The 23,629-nt window shown below is 46.6% G+C and overlaps 2 protein-coding genes across 3 annotated transcripts in view; one reads left to right on the plus strand and one right to left on the minus strand.

Moving 5' to 3' along the window:
- DOCK1 (dedicator of cytokinesis 1) overlaps positions 1-23,629 on the plus strand; it is a 570,880-nt gene that overhangs the window by 213,135 nt on the left and 334,116 nt on the right. For both annotated transcript variants that reach the window (XM_055424405.2, XM_055424406.2), the window contains exons 26-27: positions 9,637-9,764; positions 12,853-12,948. In XM_055424405.2, the coding sequence (XP_055280380.1) occupies positions 9,637-9,764; positions 12,853-12,948 (224 nt within the window). The remainder of the gene's footprint in view (positions 1-9,636; positions 9,765-12,852; positions 12,949-23,629) is intronic.
- INSYN2A (inhibitory synaptic factor 2A) overlaps positions 22,819-23,629 on the minus strand; it is a 38,444-nt gene continuing 37,633 nt past the window's right edge. Inside the window, exon 3 of the mRNA XM_055424408.2 lies at positions 22,819-23,208. Within this exon, the coding sequence (XP_055280383.2) occupies positions 23,025-23,208 (184 nt within the window). The 3' untranslated portion in view covers positions 22,819-23,024. The remainder of the gene's footprint in view (positions 23,209-23,629) is intronic.

A 23,629-nucleotide genomic window follows, 5' to 3' on the forward strand; every position in this document is an offset into this window, starting at 1 on the left:
CTGACTCATTGGAAAAGACCCTGATGCTGGGGAAGATTTAATCAGAAGGAGAAGGGAGCAGCAGAGGATGAGCTGGTTAGATAGTATCACCAACTTAGTGGACATGAACTTGGGCAGCTCTGGGAGATGCTGGAAGACAGGGAACCTAGTGTGCTGCAGCCCATGGGATTGCAGTCAGTCAGGCGTGACTTAGTGACTGACAACAGCAACATAATATTAATGAACGGTTACTCTCTCTGATTACACTTCTCTGAACTGAAGGATACAAAATATCTGCTACCTCTCCCTTCTTTAAAAGATGACACACTTTTTACAAGGCCCTTTGGCTTCAGTAAGAAGACATAACTTTGACCAACTTTTTTTTCTCTTGTTCTGAAATCTGTATTTTGCCCTGTTCCCTTCCAGTTTTCAAGATACTTTTAATTGCTCTGTCATTCTCTCAATTAAAGTTTTGTGACGTTGGGTACCTCAGAGCTGACAGGCAGATTATCTTATTTCTGATTATTTCAGCAATTGGCCAAGTGGTGCTGAGAATCCTCTGACCAGAATTCTTGCAAAGGGACTGCCTGTTGGTAGGAATAGAAACACAGAGGAGGGCAGTTGTATTTACTCCATTTCACAGACCAAGATCTAAAGTTCAGAAAGGGAAACTGATATGCTCAGGGTTACTTGATGTGAATTTACCCTGCTGGTACTGCTAATAATCACAACTTAGTTAAAGCAAATTCAAATGATTCTTGGAGAAATTTAATCTGCATTAGACATGTAAAGTTACCTGCATCATACATGTTTACACACGTTTACATGCATAGTCATCTGGCTTCGGGATCAGACATCTCATTCTAGTTCAGCTGCTGCCTGGTCCCGACACTGGCTGCTTGTCCTCACGTCTGTACAGCTGGGACATGAATAGATTGCTCCTGTGATCCCGGCCATTGCTGGCTCTGTGTTCCACATTTCTGGCACTGGAAGATTTGTATAGAGCGAGAGAGTTATTTGAACAAATTGAATCATGTGGGTACAGAGTTCTTAGATTGTTGAAAAATCGGATGATTGTCTGAAAAAGATGGATAGCAAAGCATCCCCCATTTATATGACTCTTGCTGTTTAATTCTCATTAAAAGTATTCATCTGGATCTTAGTTCTGTGTAACAGGCTCAAGGTTATTAAACGCACTTTATGGATCATTTGTTTAATGTGACCAAACTAAAAATTAAGAAGCACATTATTCAGTGTTCATAAAATGAATGTTTTAAACAGACAGATTCATTCTCGTATTTGTATCCTGCTTTGATGTAGAGCTGTATTGGAGTTATAGACGGATATTCTCCTTGGACATTTATAAGCTGATGATGCCTGTTGAATACCTTTTATAAAGATTAATATTTTTTGCTCTGTGCCCATTACCAGAGCATTAATCATCATGGCTTCAGCCTGCGCAGCTGAGAATGGGCAGATGTCACATTACTGCTGTCTGTAATCAGAGCGGATTGCACTGGGGAAGCGGGTGTGGAAGGCTGGCTGGTGTGTTGCAGGGCTCTGATCCCCATGGCTGATTTGCGAGGGGTCTGGGCCTTCCTGGCTGTCTGGGCGGGGCTGTCAGTGTTCACTGTGTGCATGGCAGGAAAAAGCCAGGACAGCTGTGCTGCCGGGTTTTGCCTCGCTTGTGGGTCAGCTCTGTGCGTTGACGCAGACTAACAGGCATCGATGAGGCCTGCAGTCACGTCTGTGTGAAGACCATCAGCCAGGAGAAAGCTGTGGCCTTGACTCTCCTTCCAGAGCTGAACACTAGTTCATTAAAATGAGAAATCGCACAGGAGGCCTCCAACATCTGCTTCCTAGCACACTCCCAGACTGCGCTGTCCAACAGAGATAGAATGCCAGCTACATACGCAATTTATAATTTTATACAGTCCACAGTAAAAAAAAAAAGTACAAGACAGTTGGTGAAATTAATTTTAATAATATGTTTCATCTGAAATATGTCAACATGACCTTGATCTAAATATTACAAATGGCATGTTGCACACTCTTTTTTTCCCCATAGGAGCTCTCTAAAATCCAGTGTGGTTTTTACATGTATATCATATCTCAGTTTGAATGCTGAATTTTCGCCACAGACTCTTGATCTGTATTTTTTTCACATTTAATAAAATTCACCACAGGAAAGGAGATTCATATACCCATGCTGTTCCGTTGTTCCAAATAGTTGTTTCCAAGAATTGAATCAGGTATCTATTTTTTACATTTAAGTTAAAAAATTAAATGTAAAAAATTACATGAAATTAACTAAAGTTGAAAATTCTACTCGTCAGTGGAACTAGCTGTATTTTAAGGGCTCACTGGCTACCCTATTGACTAACAGACTCTAAGGCAGGAGTTTTTGCTGTGTATTTTTTGGAAAAGCTGACTTTGCAGAATAATATTATTTCCGTACAGTTATTGACAGCTGCCCTTGACTGAATGCTGACTACTTGTCAGATACACACATTCCATCATTTGAGTCTCACAGTAAGCCTCAGGGGTTAACAGTAGCACGCCCATTTGCAGAGAAGGACAATTAAGCCTTCAAGAATTGAAGTAACTTGCCCAAGATTGAAGGCTAAGAGTGAGACAGGTAGATGTTATTATTTTCTTATGTGCATGGGTAAACAGAGCTTTAATCAGACCACAAGGCTTTTCCACAATCGATTGGACTGTTCGTCCCAGACTCCCAATTCATCCCTCCGCTCGTCCTGCCCTCTGTCAGCTATAAATTTGTTTTCTGTTCTGAGAGTCTCGGGGTTAGCAGAAGCACACTTTCATGTATAAAATAGATAAACAGCAAGAACCTGCTGTATAACACAAGGAACTACAGTCAATATCTTATAATAGCCTATAATGGAAAAGAGACTGAAAATGTTCATAGACAAATGTATACTGAACCACTTTGCTGTACAGCTGAAACTAACACATCATCGTAAACCAACTCTCGTTCAGTTCAGTCGCTCAGTCGTGTCCAACTCTTTGCGACCCCATGGACTGCAGCACGCCAGGCCTCCCTGTCCATCACCAGCTCCCGGAGTTTACCCAAACTCATGTCCATTGAGTCAGTGATGCTGTGCAACCATCTCATCCTGTGTTGTCCCCTTCTCCTCCTGCCTTCAATGCTTTCCAGCATCAGGGTCTTTTCTAAGGAGTCAGCTCTTTGCATCAGGTGGCCAGAGTATTAGAGCTTCAGCATCAGTCCTTCCATTGAATATTCAGGGTTGATTTCTTTTAGGATTGACTGGTTTGATCTCCTTGCAGTCCAACAGATTCTCAAGATTCTTCTCTAACACCACAGTTCAAAAGCATCAATTCTTCGGTGCTCAGCTTTCTTTATGGTCCAACTCTCACATCCATACATGACTACTGGAAAAACCCATAGCTTTGACTAAACAGACCTTTGTTGGTAAAGTAATGTCTCTGCTTTTTAATATGCTGTCTAGGTTGGTCATAGCTTTTCTTCAAAGGAGCAAGCGTCTTTTGATTTCATGTTTGCAGTTACCATCTGCAGTGATTTTGGAGCCCAAGAAAATAAAATCTGTCACTGTTTCCATTGTTTCCCCATCTATTTGCCATGAATTGATGGGACCGGATGCCATGATCTTAGTTTTTTGAATGTTGAGTTTTAAGCCAGCTTTTTCACTCTCCTCTTTCACCTTCATCAAGAGGCTCTTTAGTTCCTCTTTGCTTTCTGTCATAAGGCTGGTGTCATCTGCATATCTGAAATTATTGATATTTGTCCTGGCAATCTTGATTCCAGCTTGTGTTCATCCAGCCTGGAATTTCTCATGATGTATTCTGCTTATACATAAATAAACTGGTAATGGAAATAAAGTCTGATGCTATAAAGAGCAATATTGTATAGGAACCTGTAATATTAGGTCCATGAATCAAGGTAATTTGGAAGTGGTCCAACAGGAAATAGCAAGAGTGAGCATTGACATTTTAGGAATGAGTGAACTAAGATGGACTGGGGGTGGGTGAGTTTAACTCAGATGACCATTATATCTACTACTGTGGGCAGGAATCCCTTAGAAGAAATGGAGTAGCCATCATGGTCGACAAAAGAGTCCAAAATGCAGTACTTGGATGCAATCTCAAAAATGACAGAATGATCTCTGTTCGTTTTCAAGGCAAGCCATTTGGTATCACGGTAATCCAAGTCTATGCCCCAACCACTAATGCTGAAGAAGCTGAAGTTGAACGGTTCTACGAAGACCTACAAGACCTCCTAGAACTAACACCATAAAAAGATGTCCTTTTCATCATAGGGAACTTGACTCTACTTTAGTGAAAAAGCGAACAAACAAACTCAAGTAGACTGACCCAGGTTCCTAGGCTTCAGTCGTGTATTGGTCACAGCTTTTTTCTGTGTGTTGATCTATGGGTAGTTGGTTTAAAGTGTGTTTTTTTTAATTTCAGTATTTGTTTGGTTGACTGTTTTTCTTTTTTTCCTTTGAATGGGGAAATTGTCAGCTTTGCTGGACATCCATTCTGAACCAAGTGGGAATATAGGCACTGATCTTGCGTAGAAATGGTATGCTATTCATGGAGAAGGTTACTGGGGTCACTGATTTGAGACAGTCAGAATATGACAGGGAATTCCTCCTCCTTGACTGCCAGATGCATGTCTGATGCTTTAAAACAGCTCATTGCAGGTGTGAGTGTATGGGTGGGTATGTGTGTGTGTGTGTGAGTGGTTGTATATGGGGGGTACCTTCCTCTATGCTCCTAATGTTTTGTTTTGACTTAGAAAAATTTTCAGGATCTTTAGTGTTATTGCCAACTTGGTCCCGCCACTTCTTGAGAAAGCTGCAAGGAGCGTAAATGCAGAGTCTGTGGTATCCTTTGTAAAATAAGTTTCACTTTGCTTTGGGTGGGGAGGGCTGCTAGGTGGCTGGGGCTGCACCAGGAGGCAGACTTGCTTCTCGCTGCAGACCGCCTCCTGTGATCCTCTGCACCTGCAGTTACAGAGAACCCAGACCTACGCTCCTGTGTGAGTGCACACACACGCACATGCACACACGCACACACGCCAGTGCTTGTACACGTGAGCCTGAGCACTGCTGCTGGGATCGGCTTGGATGCTGTTCAGTGCAGCTGAGTCCCCGGAGAGGCAGGTGGGATCTTGCAGTGACGGCTTTGCCCCGATGTCTTCTGAGGATGGGACAGAGTGGCCCTTGGCTGCACGTCGTTGCTCGCCACCTCAGACAAGCAGAGCACTGGGTTCAACCATGAAAAGGACTGTGGACCGAGGTCCTGTGCGGCTGTCTTGTTGGGAAGAGAGCACTTCTCCACCTGAGCACATGCATGCCTGCCCACACATGTGCAGGAAGTCACGTGCACACACACAAACACACACTTCCACTGTCAGGCCTTAGTGCGTGTGCAGGGGCTCCTCTCATGGATGAGAGGCAGACCTCGCCTCTAACAGAGACTGTTCCAGGAGGGACAAGCAGGTCACAGAGCCAGTCTTAAATGCCAGCAGTCTGAGACCTGGCACCAGAGGCCCACCTGTCCCCAGGTCTGTCGGGGGCCTGGCTTGGGGCCTGCCAGTCATGGGTCACCAGAAAGGTGGGTCAGTTAAACTTGGACTGCTTCCAGCTGTGGTCCTCGCAGCCACTGCAGGACCTGGGACGTCACTCTTCTCTGTGGGGAGGCCTGGGTCGTGCTTTTGAAGGTGCGGCCGCCCTGTGATCCTCTGTCCTTGGAGGCCTGCAGGAGATGCCTCTTGTAGTCCATGCGCCTGTATGGAAGCCCCGGGCATGTGGCCACTCCTTCCCAGTGATCTGGTCCTGTGATGGGCATGTGGTCAGGGGCCAGCGGTGGTCCTCTGGACAGGAGTGTTGGGCCCTCCCAAAGCCCTGCTCATGTGGTCTTGTTCCATCCTCTTGGTGAGGTAGGCTTATCCCCATGGCCCCCTTTATCTTGACCAGCCAGAGGTGGGCGGCAATGATAAGGTTAGAACCACAGTTATCCTGTGGGTGTTGAAATCATCCCGTGTGTATTCCATAGTATCTCTCGATACTATGGACCCATGAAGGGTTATAACAAATGGCTTTTTATGTTCTCAGAAACTAACAGGATGAGAATCTTTAAACATGACAAAATGGCAGCAAAGTGTCCAAAATTTGGTCCCTTTTCCTCAAAAGAGGCTGGGTAATGAACGAGCAAAGCTATCACAGAGCTCTGGGCTGGGTGGCAGGTGGGCGTTTGCACCAGGAGCCAGGAATGGTTGACGGCATCTCTCCCAGAAGAAGATGGACAGGACAGTCATCCCTTCCCTCACCCTGGAGTGATTCTGACATGACAGACACACTTGATTATTTGGAGGATGGTGAAGTCCAACCCTGCCTGTCTGGTGTGACAGACACATGGGGTCTTATGGCACGGACTGCGGCCAGCGCCTCTGGGTTGCCAGATCCCGAGGAGCCATTTCAGCCATCTCTGAGTCCAGGGCTGTGTTCCTCTGATTTTCTAGGATCATTTGTGGACACAGCCCTGCTGCCCCGTTGGCCTGGCAAGTCCACCCGGCCTGCTGCTGCTGTGGGGTCCCTCCCAAGCTTGGCTTTGCTCAGCCTCCAAGGTCATGCTTTCCTTGGTCGTGTGGTCAGCACCTGTCTCTGCCTGCTCAGCTTCTCGTGGCTCTTCCTTCGCCACCTACTTGGAAATTAGACTTAACTCCATAACGGTGGTGGCAGTGTTGTTGGGGATGACCAAGTGGCCGGGGTGGCTGAGGGCTCATCTACTGAGGGTGGTCATGCTGGTGATGTGTTTCAGGTGGGAGGGAAGGGGAACTCCAGCTGGAGATATTCCACTTGGACCTTGAGGATGAACGCAGGCAGGGCTGGACTCAGACGGCTTGGCCGAGGGCCCTGCCCTGCCCCTTGGTTTCTGGGAGCTGGAGTGTAGCCCTGCACTGGATGTTGTTTTGCAGTTAAGTTCAACAGAGCTACTGCAGCCTGGTACGACTTGTGAACTCAGGATTTTGTAGTAAGACGTTGGATTTGGGATGCCTGTGGAGTTTTTGTGTGCAGTGGGTCAGCATTTGGGGCAGCTGCATGTTCAGGCTGGATTCACTGCCATGAGGTCATCTTGTGGCCTGTCCCTTGGACTGACTTTGTCCTGGGGTGACTCTGTGATGCCTGTGCCCTCTCCTACGCTGGAGGCCCAGCTCCGCTTTGGAGCTCTTCTGTCATGAGTTCAAGGGGTGGTGGCATTTGGGGGAGATGCTCTCTGCAGCACTGGGTGTTCACCACGGATGTCGTAGGAAGGGCTGGGTGGGAAGGGGAAGGAATCATGTGACGGCTCCTGACGTCCAGGAGCCATGATGAGGAGAGCCTATCCTAGTCCCCATGCGAAAGCGCCTTCTCCTTGTGCTGTGCTCCCAAGCCCACCGGCCTCTGCCCGGAAGATGCTCAGCCCTTTAGCATCTCTGACTTACCTCTGCCTAAGTATTTGTTGGGTTCCCTGGTGGCTCAGTGGTAAAGAACCCACCTGGCAATGCAGGAGAGGCAGGTTTGATCCCTGTCCTGGGAGATGCCCTGGAGGAAGAAATGGCAGCGCACTCCAGTATTCTTGCCTGGGAGGTCGCGTGAACATAGGAGCCTGGTGGGCTACAGTCTGTGGGGTCCCCAAGAGTTGGACACAGCTTAGTGACTGAGCACACACACAAGTGTGGATTCCTGTAATGGTGGCATCAGCACGCAAATGCATATATTCATATATTCTTTGGAGAAAACTCCATCTGGAAAAATGGAGTTGATATCAGTTCCTTTTCTGTGGATTAAATCAAAACGGAGCTTGTGGTTTGGGAGAATGGCATTGAAACATGTATATTATCATATGTGAAACGAATCGCCAGTTCAGGGTCGATGCATGCCACAGGATGCTCGGGGCTGGTGTGCGGGGATGACCCAGAGGGAGGATAAGGGGAGGAGGGAGGTGGGAGGGGGGTTCGGGAGGGGGAACTCATGTACACCCGGGGCGGATTCATGTCAATGTATGGCAAAACCAACCAATAAAATATTGTAAAATAATTAGCCTCCAATAAAAATTAAAAACGTGCTTGAAAAAGCCTTAGCATGAGCTTCCTACGTGCAGCCCCCTGGAAAGTGAAGGAGCAGAAGGATGTGGGCTCTTTCTGCATCTCCTTGTCTGACCTACCTCCCTCTTCCATCCCAAGGTCTTTACCGCACATGTGTGCCAGTCACTCAGTCGTGTCCGACTCTTTGCGACCCCGTGGACTGTAGCCTGCCAGGCTCCTCAGTCCATGGGATTTCCCAGACAAGAATACTAGAGTCGGTTGCCATTCCCTTCTCCAAGGCATCTTCCCTACCCGGGGATCAAACCCAAGTCTCCTGCAAGCAGATTCTTTACCATCTGAGCCACCAGGGAAGCCCCTACTTCTTGGCAAAATCTCCTAAGCAGGTCTCTGCATACTTTCAGGAATGTTTCCAATGTTGCAGGCTCATTTTTTTTCTTTATATTAAAAAACTCAGAAAACATTAATGCAAAGACATGCCTTTATGTATCATTAACACTGGAAGTCCTAAAATGTAAAATTCTAAAAACAAGCGTGAGATATTTACCGTTTACAAGCTCTGCTGTCTTTTCTCTCGTGCTCCACATTTTAAAGAGAACGACAGTGGCTGAGCTTGTTTCACCATCAGAACTGGTGTTGTCAGCAGATCGCTCATGTTGGAGGGTGGATGTGCTGGAGTTCAATGGGATTCCCCAATAGGAAGAGACATTTAATAATCAACATTTCATCTACGATCTTATTTGTGTCTAGTTCATTCTTTTTCTTTGATTTTTCTGAGCATTCTTTCCATGGTCCTATCTAAAAAATAAATGAAAACCCAAATTATCTTTGATATTTGGACGCCAGCATCCCCCTTCCTTTTAGAGCTATACTTTGGGAGCTGTACCCTGATCAAAAGCACGCTGCACGGAAAGCAGCAGAATCTAAACCCACACGACCTCACTCCAGAGCCTGAGCTCTCAGCCCTCTGGAGACTGTCCTCTGCAGGTGTGAATCCAGCAGAAAGTTGTCCCTGAGCAAGTAAACATTAAGCGTGGAAGTTAGTGAGTTGTGAACTGGCCAAGCTCAGGAATGTTTGGGAGGTGTATGGAAGCAGAAAGGAACCATGCTCTGGTCCTCTTAGGAAACAACAAGAATAGTTGTAATTCAAATCATATGTGTTTTAACAAGTATTTCTTTTAAAGTGGCCCATCAGGAAATCCATAGTTTGGCACAGAACATTAGTTAGAATCGCCGCGTGCTTGTTTGCGTCTGTATCGACGTGCGCGCTGTGGGAGGCAAGTGAATGCGTGTCCGTATGCGTGTGTTTGTTAACTGTCATCTTGTGTTTGTACAGTGACAACACAGATGTGTGCACACGTGAGTGTGTGTGTGTGAACTCGCTGATAAGAAAACAAGTGATTTCTGCCTAGTCGGCTGGTCTGACTCCCTCCAGATGTCAGTTTCACATTGCAGAGAGTGTGAGTGCAGCATGCCCTGTCACAGGCTAGGAAAACAAGCTTCTAGCAAACAGAGTTGCGTCTTGGTGGGTCTCCTGCTGACTGGTAACCCGGTGTCCCCTGCAGACTGCAGAGAGATCCTGCTTCCCATGATGACAGATCAGCTCAAGTACCATCTGGAGAGACAGGAAGATCTGGAAGCCTGCTGCCAGCTGCTCAGCAACATCCTTGAGGTTCTGTACCGGAAGGACGTGGTGAGTAACCGTGGGGCTGCGTCCGTGGACCCTTCGGGAAGCGGGGGCCTGTGATCCTCCTGAGACCTGACCTCGATGGACTGAATCACATTTGATTCATTCAAAAGAGAACGGCCTGAATTTTAAGGGTTACCCTTTCTTTCTCTTTGGGCCTTCCCTGGTGGCTCTGATGGTAAAATGTCTGCCTTCAATACAGAGACCCTGGTTCAGTCCTTTGGGTCAGGAAGATCCCCTGGAGAAAGGAATGGCAACCCACTCCAGTATTCTTGCCTGGAGAATCCCATGGACGGAGGAGCAAGCAAGGCGGGCTGGCAGGCTACAGTCCATGGGGTTCCAAAGAGTCAGACATGACTGAGTGACTAACACCTTTCTCTTTTTCTCTATAGAGTTGCATCCTCAAATTATTTTTTTATTTATGTATAAAGCTTGATGGGGCTTCCCTAGTGGTAAAGAATCATCCTGCCAATGCAGGAGGTGCAGGCACGTGGGTTTGATCCCTTGGTCGGGAGGATCACCTGGAAGAGGAAGTGGCAACCCACTCCAGTACTCTTGCCTGGGAAATCCTATGGACAGAGGAGCCTGGCAGGCTACAGTATGGGGTCGCAGAGAGTCAGACATGACTGAGCGACTGAGCAAGCAAAGCATGATGATTGCGTTATCATGTGTGTCTGTCCACATTAAAGATACTGTTTTGTTTTCTGTGACTTCTCAGCTCAGTGACTCTCAAGACTGAGATTTGATATTTAAGGTCAGAGGCTTTGATGTTAAAAATTGGAAATAAACAGAGGGCGGCTAATTGGCTACTTTCTTTCAATCATTATTTTTAATAAATAATACTTAGTATTATTATTTTATACACGAACATGGTTGTTGTTACTTTAAGTCAGTGGTGCTTCTGAGAATTTTGAGAGCAGTTCTCTGCCCCTTTTTGCAGGTTCCTTTCTGTACAGGCAGTTTTTTCCTGTGCTTTCTTTGCTGTTTCTTTCTTAAATGGTATTTTCTTTTGCATTTCTCAATTGTATGCTTATTCCTCTGACCTTTTTGTCTTAGTAAGAAGCTGGTGCAGGCACATGTGGAAACATCTGACTCTGCCTCCCGACCCCACTGTACCTTCCGTCCGCATCTGTGCACGTGTGTGCGCACCGTGAAGTCACTGGCTCTCCGGGGGTCTGGACAGCTGTGCGGATCCGCGTTGGTCTCTGCCTCTAGCAGTGGCCAGATGAATCAAGGCTTTCCAGTTAGTAGGGCCTGTTCTTAGGTCTCCCCCATGCGACCTCTGGACGACTCCCCAGTCCAAACACATGCACACACTCACACACACGCACACACACACGCCTACGCCTGTCCTGCCCGCTTCTTTGCTGCACCTGCTTATCTTCTCAGTCTGCGTGGTGTGCTTGAAAAGAGAATTACAGGAAGTTAGTTAACTGCGACTGTGGCTGTGTCCATCCTCCCCAGGCTTTGTCTTTGAAAGCTCCTGCAAGCCTTAACCCAAAGGCCAGCCTTCAGTCATCCCAGTCCAGGCCTTTTGAAAAATGCTCAACATCGCTCATTACTAGAGAAAGGCAAGTCAAAACCACAATGAAGTTATTGCTTCACTTCAATCATCAGAATGGCCATTGTCAGGAAATCTACAAACAGCAAATGCTGGGGAAGATTTGGAGAAAGGGGAACCCTCTTACAGGGTTTGTGGGAATATAAATTGATACAGCCACTATGAAGAACAGTATGGAGAGTTCTTTAAGAATGAAACTAAGAAGGAAACTACCATATGACCCAACAACTCCACTATTGGGCATATATTGAGGAAACCATAATTTAAAAAGACACAGGTACTCCAAAGTGCATTGTAGCACTATTTACAATAGCGAGACCGTAGAAGTAACCTGGATATCCATTGACAGATGAATGGATAAAGAAGCTGTGGTATATATATATATATATATACACAGTGGAATATTGTTCAGCCATAAAAAAGAACACATCTGAGTTAGTTCTAGTGAGGTGGATGGACTTGGAACTTATTATACAGAGTGAAGTTAGTGGGAAATGGGAAAAACAAATGTTGTATATTAATGCATATGTATGAAATCTAGAAAGAATGGTACTGATGAAACTACTTGCAGGGCAAGAATAGAGACACATAGAGCGCAGATTTGTGGACACAGCGGGGGCCGGAGGGGAGAGGGACGAATCGAGAGAGCAGCGTGGAGACATATACATTAGCCTGTGTAAAGCAGCCAGCCAGTGGGAACTCGCTGTGTGACCCAGGGAACTCAAACCGGGCTCTGTGACCACCTAGAGGGTGGGATGGGCTGGGAGGTGGGAGGGAGGTTCAAGAGGGAGGGGACACATGTACACATGGCTGACGCACATCGTTGTATGGCGAAACCCAACACAATATTGTAAAACAATGAGCCTCCAATTTAAAACAGAAAAGAGTGAAAAAAAAAAAAAGATTGTAAGTGAAAAGTTGTAAGGCCAAGCCTTAGAGAGGAGGCAGGGCCTGCCTGGCCTGTGCAGAGCACCGGGAAAACCAGTTTAAACATGTTCAGAATTGATGAAGGAGAATCAATAGTCCCATCACACACGAGACGAAGGAGCAGTTTTACTGACGGGAGATGCTCCAGCATGCTGAATTTTAGGTGTTGTGCTAAGGTGATATTTAACCATTCGATTCTATGCAAGCATACCGACATTATTGGGATCTGACATGCAGCGTGAGCTATATAGTTGTTAGCTGCTGGCCCTCTGTGTACAAATGGGCAAGTGTCTTTCCAAAGCTAATTGGTGAGCTAATCAGGGATCATAAACATTATATTGTTTAAACAGATTTGCTTTTATTTTTAAGGTTTGCTTCAATTAAATTACTGTGATTATATAACATTACCATTAATGGGCTATAATTAATAAAATGCCTTGAGTTTTCTTTGTGAAGGCTTTTGCCTGTGACAAGGGCCATTTTTCATCTAGTTAAGGGTTATAATTGATTTACTCTTTACAGGGTAAATGGGTTCCGTGACAGCCGCGGGACTGGCATGTTAATGACCGTCTTAGCTGTTGGTTTACACGCGTGTGTCTCCTGCAGGGGCCGACGCAGAGGCACGTCCAGATCATAATGGAGAAGCTTCTCCGGACAGTGAACCGAACCGTCATTTCCATGGGGCGGGACTCTGAGCTCATCGTAAGTGCTTGGTGACACACGCGTGGGGGTCTCATTGTGGCTGAGAGCGTCTTTCCTGGGAAAGTCTTTCACTCACGCTTGAAAATCCACATGATCCTCTTGCACCTGTCTTTTGAGACTGTCTTTTACTACTGTATAGCAGGCAGTTGCGATGCATTTATTTACCGCCTAGTAGGTTAAGTGGCGGAGAAGGCAACGGGAAGCCACTCCAGTACTATTGCCTAGAAAATCCCATGGATGGAGGAGCCTGGTGGGCTACAGTCCATGGAGTCGCTAAGGGTCGGACACGACTGAGCGACTTCACTTTCACTTTTCACTTTCACACATTGGAGAAGGAAATGGCAACCCACTCCAGTGTTCTTGCCTGGAGAATCCCAGGGACGGGGGAGCCTGGTGGGCTTCCGTCTATGGGGTCACACAGAGTCGGACACGACTGAAGTGACTCAGCAGCAGCAGCAGCAGGTTAAGTGGGCTCATTTTCCATGATTCTAGAAGCAAGTGTCAAAGGTGAAAAGCAAGCACACCCACATTTTGTAGACGGAAGATTTGGGTCTAGTTTTGTCGTTGCTAGCTTCTAGCAAAGGGTGTTTGTTTTCTTCTAAGTTGCCATACTCCAGGCAGTCACTTTCTATGTATTTACACTTAAGATCCCATTAATAAAATTTTATGAAGGGCCTTAAAAAGTAATTGAGGCTCTCCAAGTTAGCTGTTTTATGTCTTCTCTAATGTATTGTAGATGTTCCTCTTATACGGATACAAAGCATGGGATCTATTCTTTTTCTCAAGGTTTTTACCAATAATGTTGGAGCTCTTTCAAGTTTCATATTGAGGCGCTTTTTCCCAGAGTTTGCTACCATCGTGACTGTTAAATTTGGTTTCATGGGCAAAAGATGCACTTGTAGGTCTCATTTAATTTCTTTCATTTCTGGCATGTATTACCATTTAACTAAGTTTGGTGGATCCTTTTTCAAAAAATCACTTTCCTAATCAAGGAACAAGAAAAATCCAGGTAGAGTTTTCACTGGCAGTCAGACTAGGCACACTGGTCTCCCTTGGGTGAGTTTAGCTCTGTCTGCATAGCCTGGGCATGGATCGTGTGGTGACCCGTCGGTTTCCTTCAGACAAAGCAGGAATGGGGCACTGGGCTTGTGTTGGCTCCTGTGGCTGCATCACAGTGAAGGTCGTGGCGCGTGGCTTTGGATGCATCACAGAGAATAATCGCCGCCTTTATGTGTTTCCATGCGGTAAAGTTGTCTAGTTTATGTTTCTGAGTTTTAGCACATGTTGTGTGCAGGTTTTCCTTTCTAAGGTACATCTCTTTTCAGTTTAAATTAAGCATGTTTAAATTAAGGAATTTTCCTCATAAATTGATGTTATTTGCCGTGGACTCGTCCATTCTCCTATAAACCTCACTTGCTTCTTCATGCCTTTCATTGTTATTCTTCTGTGAACTGGAAATGATTTCGCGTAGGTCGGTGGGGAGGGAGGCCCATGGAGGAAGACTTGGAGTGGCTGCAGAGGCGCCCAGGGCCCCGGTGTTCCTGTCCCCTGGGGGTTGTGCCCTGGGTGCCCCGGGATACTCTGTCCTAGTGGAACTCAGGGGGGCTTTAAGTAGAATGAAGGATTTGTGGCTAGAAGCTGACCTGAGTTTGGTGTCACGGTGCCGATACCGCTGTGGGAGGGACATTCTAGCCATCACGGAGTCACAGTGACTGTGTGAGGGGCAGGTGGGGGCGGTGGCTGGCGTGGTGGCCAGTGAGCGGGTGAGATGGTCCTGTCTCCCGGGAGCAGTGTGTTCACTCGGATCAAAGCCCACTGGCCAGCAGTTAGACTCGGGAGAGGAGGGTGGAGAGGACACTCAGAGCAGTTTGGACAGGACCTTGGGATGTGGTGAGATTCTAAGACGCGCTCACAGCTCAAGCTGAGGATCTAGACTGGACCTTGCGGGCAGAGCACGGTGACTTTTCTCAGACCGTGTGGTCCAGGGGCCTTTGGGAAATTTCCCATGTCTCAGGCATAGGGATAACAGTGATGATATAGTCGCTGCTCCTCCTCGGTGTGTGCTCAGCTCAGTTCATTTCAGTTGCTCAGTTGGGTCCGACTCTGCGACCCCATGGACTGCAGCTCGCCAGCCTCCCTGTCCATCACCCACTCTCAGAGTTTACTCAAACTCATGTGCATCGAGTTGGTGATGCCATCCAACCATCTCATCCTCTGTCATCCCCTTTTCCTCCCGCCTTCAATCTTTCCCAGCATCAGGGTCTTTTCGAATGAGTCAGATCTTTGCATCTGTGTGTGCTGGGCACTGGTTAATGCATGGAAGAGCCTCGCTTAATCCTTCCCTTCCCTGTGCATAGGCCCCTGCAGAAATGCCCTGCAGGGAGGTGGGAAATGGCCCCAGACCCACGGCTGGCATGGCAGGGCTCGTGGGAAGCCCTGGCTTGGCACCAGAGCTGGCTTTCTTTGGTCTCTTCTGGAAGACTGAGCTCTGTGATCCTCGTCTCAGCGGTGGACCAGAAGGTCCCCAGGAAGACTCTGAGTTCCTCCTGGATCTGCATCCTTGTTCGGCGGGGAGCTCCCCACGGAAGTAAATACTTTGCTGTTTGCTGCCTTCAGTCGCGTCTGTGGACCAAATTCCAGGATGTCCTGGAGGTAGAAGAGGGCAGACCACAGATCGGCAGCCGCTTTCCTAAAGGGCTTGGAGGGACACCTGTGGCCTGCGGAGTCCTTGGAGGTTCCTGGGAAGAGTCCTTGCACTGTCAACCAAGAGGGCCAGGAAGCGAGGACCCAGGTTCTGTCTGAACTAGCTGCAGCCTTGCTCGTACGGCACAGGTGGCTGTGGGGGGGTCAGTGGGGATAGACTATAGCAAGCTGCCCACACAGAGGCTCACCGCTCCCACCCAGCAGAAGTCTCCAGAAGCAGGAACAGGACTTAGGTCCTAACCTGACTCTTCCCAATTCCCACATCTCTAATGTGTACACAAGGAGCCCAGAAATTCCTTCCCTTAAAGTGAATTAACCTGTCATGGAAGGACTCTCAAAAAAACAAAACAAAATCTGAATATCCTATAGTTATTTCATGAGTGGTGACAGCGTCACAATGTTTGCAGAAAGGACAGTCACCATTTCTGACTGGGGATGCTCAGGAATCTCTGGGAGTCAGGGGGCCCCTTGTCCGCCTGGTGACAGCCGTGGGGCAGTGAGGCAGAAAAGCCGCCCTGCTCGGCGAGTTGGACCTTGCTCTGCCCATTGGCTCCCATGCAGATTCGTGCAGCGGCTTCTTAACATCACTGTTGTTGCTCTGGGAATTTAGATGAGAGGAGGATCCCGAGGGGGAAAATATCCCTGACAAGATAGACCAAAAAAACTTCATCAGGGGCCCTTCTAGAGTGGGAAACGAGCAGCACGTGGTTTGTCGGCCTGCCTGGGGCCAGCTGTGCCGTCCCCAGTGTGACACAGAGGTTCCAGGACTTACGTGTCTGCTCCTCTTTTTGCATCAGTGGAATGGAAGTGGTATAACCACGAATCAGCTCACTGATTCTGCATGATCGCTGCTGCTGCTGCTAAGTCACTTCAGTCATGTCTGACTCTGTGCGACCCCATAGACGGAAGCCCAACAAGCTCCCCCGTCCCTGGGATTCTCCAGGCAAGAACACTGGAGTGGGTTGCCATTTCCTTCTCCAATGTGTGAAAGTGAAAAGTGAAAGTGAAGTCGCTCAGTTGTTTCCGACCCTTAGCGACCCCATGGACTGCAGCCTACCAGGCTCCTCCATCCATGGGATTTTCTAGGCAAGAGTACTGGAGTGGCTTGCCATTGCCTTCTCTGGCATGATCGCTGCAGAGGGACCTAAAAAATCCAAGTGATTTAAAAAGTTTTAAATAGCTGTGCTTCACTTAATAGTTTATTTCGTGATATTGTCAACAGTAGGAGTAGACGTGTAACCTCTGTTTCCAACAGAATTATTCATCAGCTGGGGATGCTGTTGTGGCCTGGCAGTTTCCCCTTGCATTCTTATACGGGACTGAGAACTGGGGGACTTCACACGTTATTGGCTAAGCTGTGATGTACGGTGTAAGCCTTTTCTTTTATCTGTATCTGTGCTATCTTATAAACACTATGCAGTTGGTTATATATCTCTTGTTTTAGTTCATTTTATACCTTTCAACTTCATATTTGAAATGGGCTGTTGGAGCGCATCTCAGGTAGAGGATAAAAATATGCCATGATCCTACTGAGTGGGTGCCTTTTTGTTAAAGGAAATTCCATTTGGCAAGTTTAGGGTTGTGGATGGCTTGGATGTTGACCATGGGCCCTAACACAGAAGACTTGCAGTATCTGACCACAGAATTAAGATGCCACTTCATCTTTATTTCAGGATTGTACAATGCTGTAGAGTCGTGGGTTGAAATGCCAAGTTTTACACTGTCTGATTTCAGATTTGATTTTTCTCTTCCTCTTTGAAAATGTTTCTAGGCTGACAGCATGTGGCACCTTCTCGGTCATTGTGTTCGGTTCCGAGCAGGGACCCTGGGGGCTTAGGTGCTCTTGTGTGGTGGGCAGATGACCCAACCACTTATCTGTGGTACCCTGACCCTCACACAGGACCTCCAGACAAACACAGCCCGTGTCTTTGTTGGAACCGAGAGGATAATACACGTGGCTGTTCCTTCTCCTGTGATGTTAGCCACTGCTGCTGCTTTCAAATGATCAGATTTACGTTTGTTAATGGGTCCTTTAAAAATGTAATTGAGTGAGGACTTTTAAAGATTTTTTTCTGTGGCCTGGGTACACACCAGAAGACTGAAAATTACTAATCCACTAACATGAGAATGTGGGCCTCTTCAGAAGAAAGATTCCATTAGAAAGCTGACGGAAGTAGGCTTAGCGATGGGAAGAATTCTGCCTGCCTTCACCACTTGCTCTTGTGACCACCAGACCTCCTCATTCCGTAGACTCAGGTGATAGAAGTTCTTTTGCGTCTGCTCTGAGAACCAGCTGTGGGGGTCGTTGATGGGTGCGGTGTTTCCCTGTGACAGTGTCACCAATGATAGGGGAGATGCTGTTAGTGAAAACCCACTGCTTTCTTTGAGCCTGCGTGATTTACAAGGACCTGACGCGCTTCTGCATTTCAAGCATACTGTAAGAGACACGGTCTCCCCCTGCATGCGGCCCCTTTACCAAGATTATCTCCCAAGACTTTTCTCCAAGACGTTCTGTCCCCATGCGTGCATTCATTTTGCGATATCTGTTCTGATGGACTTTACGTATGAGTGTGCTTTTACCAAAGGCTGATCTTAACCGTGCTTCGCCGAAGAAAACAATACAGTATAAAAGTTTCAGGTGGACAGTATCTGCTTTTTCTATTTGAGTATTACCAAAAGTGTCTCTAACATGTGTTTGTTAATAAATCTACTCAGAAAACATCTGACTCGCAGAGAATCATCCTGATGTAGGTACACATATGAGTTGTGATGACTTGATCAATTCTTTCGCATCTGGTATTTATACAGCAGTGTTTCCTGCCTTTCCCATATTTCTGTGGCCCTCCTAGTTTTTCAAGCTTGGTTGCTGACTGTGGTTTTGTTGCCAAGGAAATAAAGACCACGTCATTCCCTGGGTAAAATGTGCTGTGCGATTCTTGCATATTCATCCCAAACTGCACTTAAGTTAATTATCAAGTTACTTAAAAGGCAGTGTTCTGCTTGCACCTGAGCTTCTCATCTGTTAGAATGTACGTTGCGCATAATAGCATGATGCTGCTGCTGCTGCTGCTGCTGCTAAGTCACTTCAGTCGTGTCCGACTCTGTGTGACCCCATAGATGGAAGCCCACCAGGCTCCCCCGTCCCTGGGATTCTCCAGGCAAGAACACTGGAGTGGGTTGCCATTTCCTTCTCCAATGTGTGAAAGTGAAAAGTGAAAGTGAAGTCGCTCAGTCGTGTCCGACCCTTAGCGACCCCATGGACTGCAGCCTTCCAGGCTCCTCCATCCATGGGATTTTCTAGGCAAGAGTACTGGAGTGGCTTGCCATTGCCTTCTCCGTTACCGCCAGTTCACAAAATGCGACGTTGTTTCTGAATCGTGTAGCTCTTCTCTTCCACTCAATAGATGGGTTGTGCGCTTATCCCATGCCAAGTGTGCCAATGGTAGAGATTTTCTAGATAAAAGGAGACATATCAGTGTGGAAGGCAGCTGCTGTGACCTTTAGGTGACATGTAATCATGTCAAATTTTACTCGCTGATAAAAATGCTCCCGAAGAACCATTCCAGCTGTGGTGGTCTTTGTAAACAGGTTGTGTCCTCACAGACAGCATGGAATGGAGAGGATCATGGCCTGTCTCTTATTTTTTGTTCTCGCTGTCTTCAATGAGAAGCACAGAGCAAGCACTTGAATCGCATGGTGTGTCTTCTGAGTTGGAACTGAGCGTGGTGTATCTCAGCTCTGCCTTGTCCATGGTGATGCCCCAAGGAGAATGGTTTTGCGAGGCGTGCTCACTGTCCATCTGAGACTGGAGTCAGCCTGGTATGGGTCCATGGAACGCCGCTGCTGTGACTGCCACACCTCAGGTCTCCATGGCAACCATCTCGGCAGCCTCGTGGGGTGGGGGCAACTTCTGCCAACTTATTGTGCCCTTTCCAAAAGAGCAAAGTTTTCCCACGTCTTGACTTCCCCCTGATCATTCTCCGGTTGCGGGATCGTCTGAGACTAAAGGACCATGTGCAGAGGCTTGGGACCGTTCCTTGGAGACTAGTCACACACTTGCAGCGTGACAGGTGGGCACCTGTGTGCAGAATGTCTTGAATCTGGTTATCGATAAGAGAGGCCCTGTGAGGCAGCACGGCGTGAGCACACGTGTGAGCAGCGTGCAGCTCACAGATGACTGAGGAGTGTGATTTGGAGTTTCCCCGGGCGCTCCGGGCGTGGAGTCTTCCTCCCCATCTTGGCTCCATCCTGACTCCTGACCCCTTCTTTGCCCAGAGGGACTTGTGAGGGCAGCGGGGGCCTTCTGTCTCAGCCCCATCCTTGTGAGCGGACTTTGTTATTGCAGAGCCCACGAAAGCGGGTGGTCACTCTCCTCTCCTAGGTTTCTGGGAGGCCTTTTCCTTTGGGAGAGGAGGTTGGCTTGGGCTGGCTGATCTTCATGGGAGAGGCAGGACGCTCCGCACAATGGAGGCAGTAGTCTCCCATCCCGGGGAGGGAGGAAGAAAGGTAGGAGGCGGCCAGTTTCCTGGGGCTGGGCACTTGCTGGATGGATGGTCTAGAATCTGCCTTGGGGGAGGGTGGGGGGATGATAGGATTTGCCCTGGAAATACCAATGAGGTTGGTTGTCCCTGAAGTTCTTCAAAAATTAGACCTCAGCCAGATCCTACTGTGTGTGGTGCCCTTTGATCTGAAAAGCCATCATGTCCTCCTGGCAGCTGAAGCCTGTGCCAGCGGGTGCGACCTGGTCAACTAAGTCTGAGCTGGATTCCAGCCCTGCCCCCGCCCCTGTTGGCCAGGCTGTAGGCAGTGCCCACACCCTATGCATTTTCTCCTCTTCTGAAGACTCTGTGACGTTCTCTTCAGCCTGAACACCCTTCCTTCATTATTATTTCCTTAGATGAATGGCTTATCTTTTCCCAAACTACCGAGACTAGGAAATAAGTTTAATAGCCGCACAAAACATGACCTTTGATTTTTTTTTTTTATTTAAAAATTAATAAAGAACTTAGTGACAAGTATAATAATTTAATCTCTATACGTAATGCCATGTGTACATCTACATATGAGGGAACACAATACTGTTTACCTCGGTTTTGTATCAAAGATTTTACGTAAATCTTTCTAAGAGAAGAGCCATCACCTGTGAGTGACACGTTGCAGTCATGAAATGAGATTGAAAATATCTTTTTCCTATTCTGAAGATAGTTTCATTTTTAGATAGAAATTCATTTATGTCCAGTTTCCTTTTAGATTCTGAAAATGTTTTTTTTTTTTCGGTCTAGACTGCTTTCAGACAGTGATATTACTTTGTTTATGAGGATGTCCTCTTGTTTAGACAGAATTATGGTACTAAGCAGAAAGCTGCTAACACCCTTATTTCAATTCACTGAGACAGTCGGGATTCTGAAAACACAAGGAGAGATAACTTGTTGCAAACATGTTTTTATAACTTTAGTTAAAAACAGTACAAAATACATGAAACACATTTTTTTCAGATTTTATCTCTACACGAAACAATTGCACTTCCTTCATGGTATTTGATCAACTTAGCTCAGTCTTCTCCTTGCACAAAAATATTTCTCAATTCTGTTAAGCGATATTCAAGGATTCATATCCTCATATATCGTTTCCACAAAAGATGCATTTTTTTTCTTTTAATTAAAGCGTACATCTGTGAGATAGCTGGAGTAACCCCAAAGAATGCTTCCATGAGATACTCCTATCATTCTTTTTTTTTTTCAAGCCCACTAAGGTCCTTGTAGAACCAGAATACTTAAAACAAAAAATAGATTTGCTGTTGAGTTGGAAGGAAAACGCATGGCAAGAAATAGCTCCAATCTGAGAAATGCAGGTGGATCCTCTTACCAAGGTTGACCACTCTATTGGCATCTGATCAATAAGGTGTGCGTGTGAGCATGAGATTGGATAAGAAACAGTTGGACAGAGGCTAGGAGACTTGGTTTCCTTGCACGTTCACAAACAACTCAAAATTAAAGTTGTATCCCCCCAAAAGAAAGGGCAAAAGGAGATGCCTACTTCCTATTGTGAAAAGCCAAAATTTGATAGAGTCATGAATAGAGTAGGGGCTTTTGAATTCTATAAAAAGGCACCTGCAAAGGTGCAAAGGAATGAGTGAAAAAATAAAGGGAGTGAGATTTATATTGCGATGTGTACTCAAAAGAGAACTCGAAGTGTCACGATTTATTTAAAAAGACCTAAAAACCTTTGATTCACAGCTTCCCCAGGTATTGTTTAGTACAGCTCACTAACAGGTTACATGTTGGTAACAGTAAGGTGGTTTGTCGGTAGCAGCTAAACTAAGCGCAGGGTTTCGCTTTGAGATGGTCAGATCTTCCCTAGATGTTACAAAGCATAGCGAATGGTATCAAACATCTGGCTAGGCTTTCGTGATGAACAGCGTCTCAAAGACTGATCCACAGAAACACTTTCCGGTGGCAGAGAATGCCTGTGATTTATCGGTGCCTGTATAATCCATTGTGTATCTTTATGTGTGTTTTCAGATTCTTGCCCGGATTTATCATTTGGCCTTTGGGTACCAAAAGATTGAAAAATGAGATCTGTGAAAGCTTAGTGTTCGATAGCACTGACCCTGTCCACTTGCAGTGATTAAAAGCATGTCCTGACTTTGGGGGACGCCTGGCTGCTGCTGGCCATTTGGAGAAGGAGCAGAAAGCGTGTCGCCCATCTGGAGATGAAGGAGATGCTGAATTTGAGGTGTCAGTGTGACACTGAGATGTCACTTGGCTTAGCGCTACAGCACATGAAGGCAAATATACATATAGTCACATTTTAGAGATTATTCATGGTCTCCGACCACTTGAAAAAAATTGTGCTTTCTCTGGAATTTGATGTGCTGAAAATTGCACTCGCACACCCCCCTCCCCCCAACCCCGCTTATTTGCAAAATTAAACGTAAAAATGAAGTCCTTTGCAAACGTAAGGGCTACTTTTTCTTCTCAGTATTTAAAAAAAATAAAGGCTTGAAAATAATTATGAGTTTTCGCTGTATTACAGAGTGACAGCCTGCCATTCTGCAGGTTGATAACCTAATCCTTGCCGATCTGGGGGTGGGGGCATAGAATTTTTAGGTATCACCTTTGACTGTGTTAGGTTTCGTTTCCGATTTTACATCCCACACCCCTGAACTGCAGAGACAGCTGGCAAGGTATGACCTGCACTCCCTTGCCTCTGTGAGCTGATCTGTCACAAAGGCCTTTTTGGTAAGCACGGGGAGAACTGGGTGGCGCCCAGCCCAGCTACCCTTCACTCCATCCTATTCGTTTTGGCAAAGGGTTTACTTTGAACTCCAGTGGGTTTTCAAGACGGCCTTCAGACTCCAAACACCGTGAGGGTTAAAGGAACCAGAGTTTCCACCGTCCGTGCTTTTTAGATTCAGTTTTGGATTTTTGCTTGGGAGTTGAGGAGTATGTCTCCTGAGTGTAAGGCGAAGGTGCGACCTGAGTTTCCTCGAACGGATGAAGTTTCCGCAGAACTGGCTGGAGTTTGTCTTCCTGCTGCTTGAAATCTAGCTCCACACTAGAAAGCAAAGAGAGGGATGGATTTAGTGGCTCGGTCTTTCCTGTCTAAAAAGCTCCCTTAGTGACAGCAGACTTTGGTGCCATCCTACCCACGTAATGATCTCTTGGATGATATTCATGGTGTCATTTTATGGCTCAACGTTAAGCAATTGGCAAGAATATGTTTGAGCTCTTAATCATTATGAACTATCTCCAAAACGTTCACTTTCTTCTGAAAATAGCATGCATTGCAAACCTCTGAAGCTTTATTAGTGTGCATGGCGTGAAAGCATAGACTGCTGAAACCAGAAATGTGACATGTGAATAACCTTTTTGCTTGTCGATGGACTGCATACACGTGCTTCGTGGAATAAATTGTTAAGCAAAGATACAGAGCATTTAGGGGTCATCTTAGTACATTTGCACCAGGTGTTTGGAAG

This window comes from Moschus berezovskii, chromosome 12, assembly GCF_049115385.1.
Source record: "Moschus berezovskii isolate FMDL1 chromosome 12, NW_MosBer_1.0, whole genome shotgun sequence".
In the NCBI taxonomy this organism is placed as follows: domain Eukaryota; kingdom Metazoa; phylum Chordata; class Mammalia; order Artiodactyla; family Moschidae; genus Moschus; species Moschus berezovskii.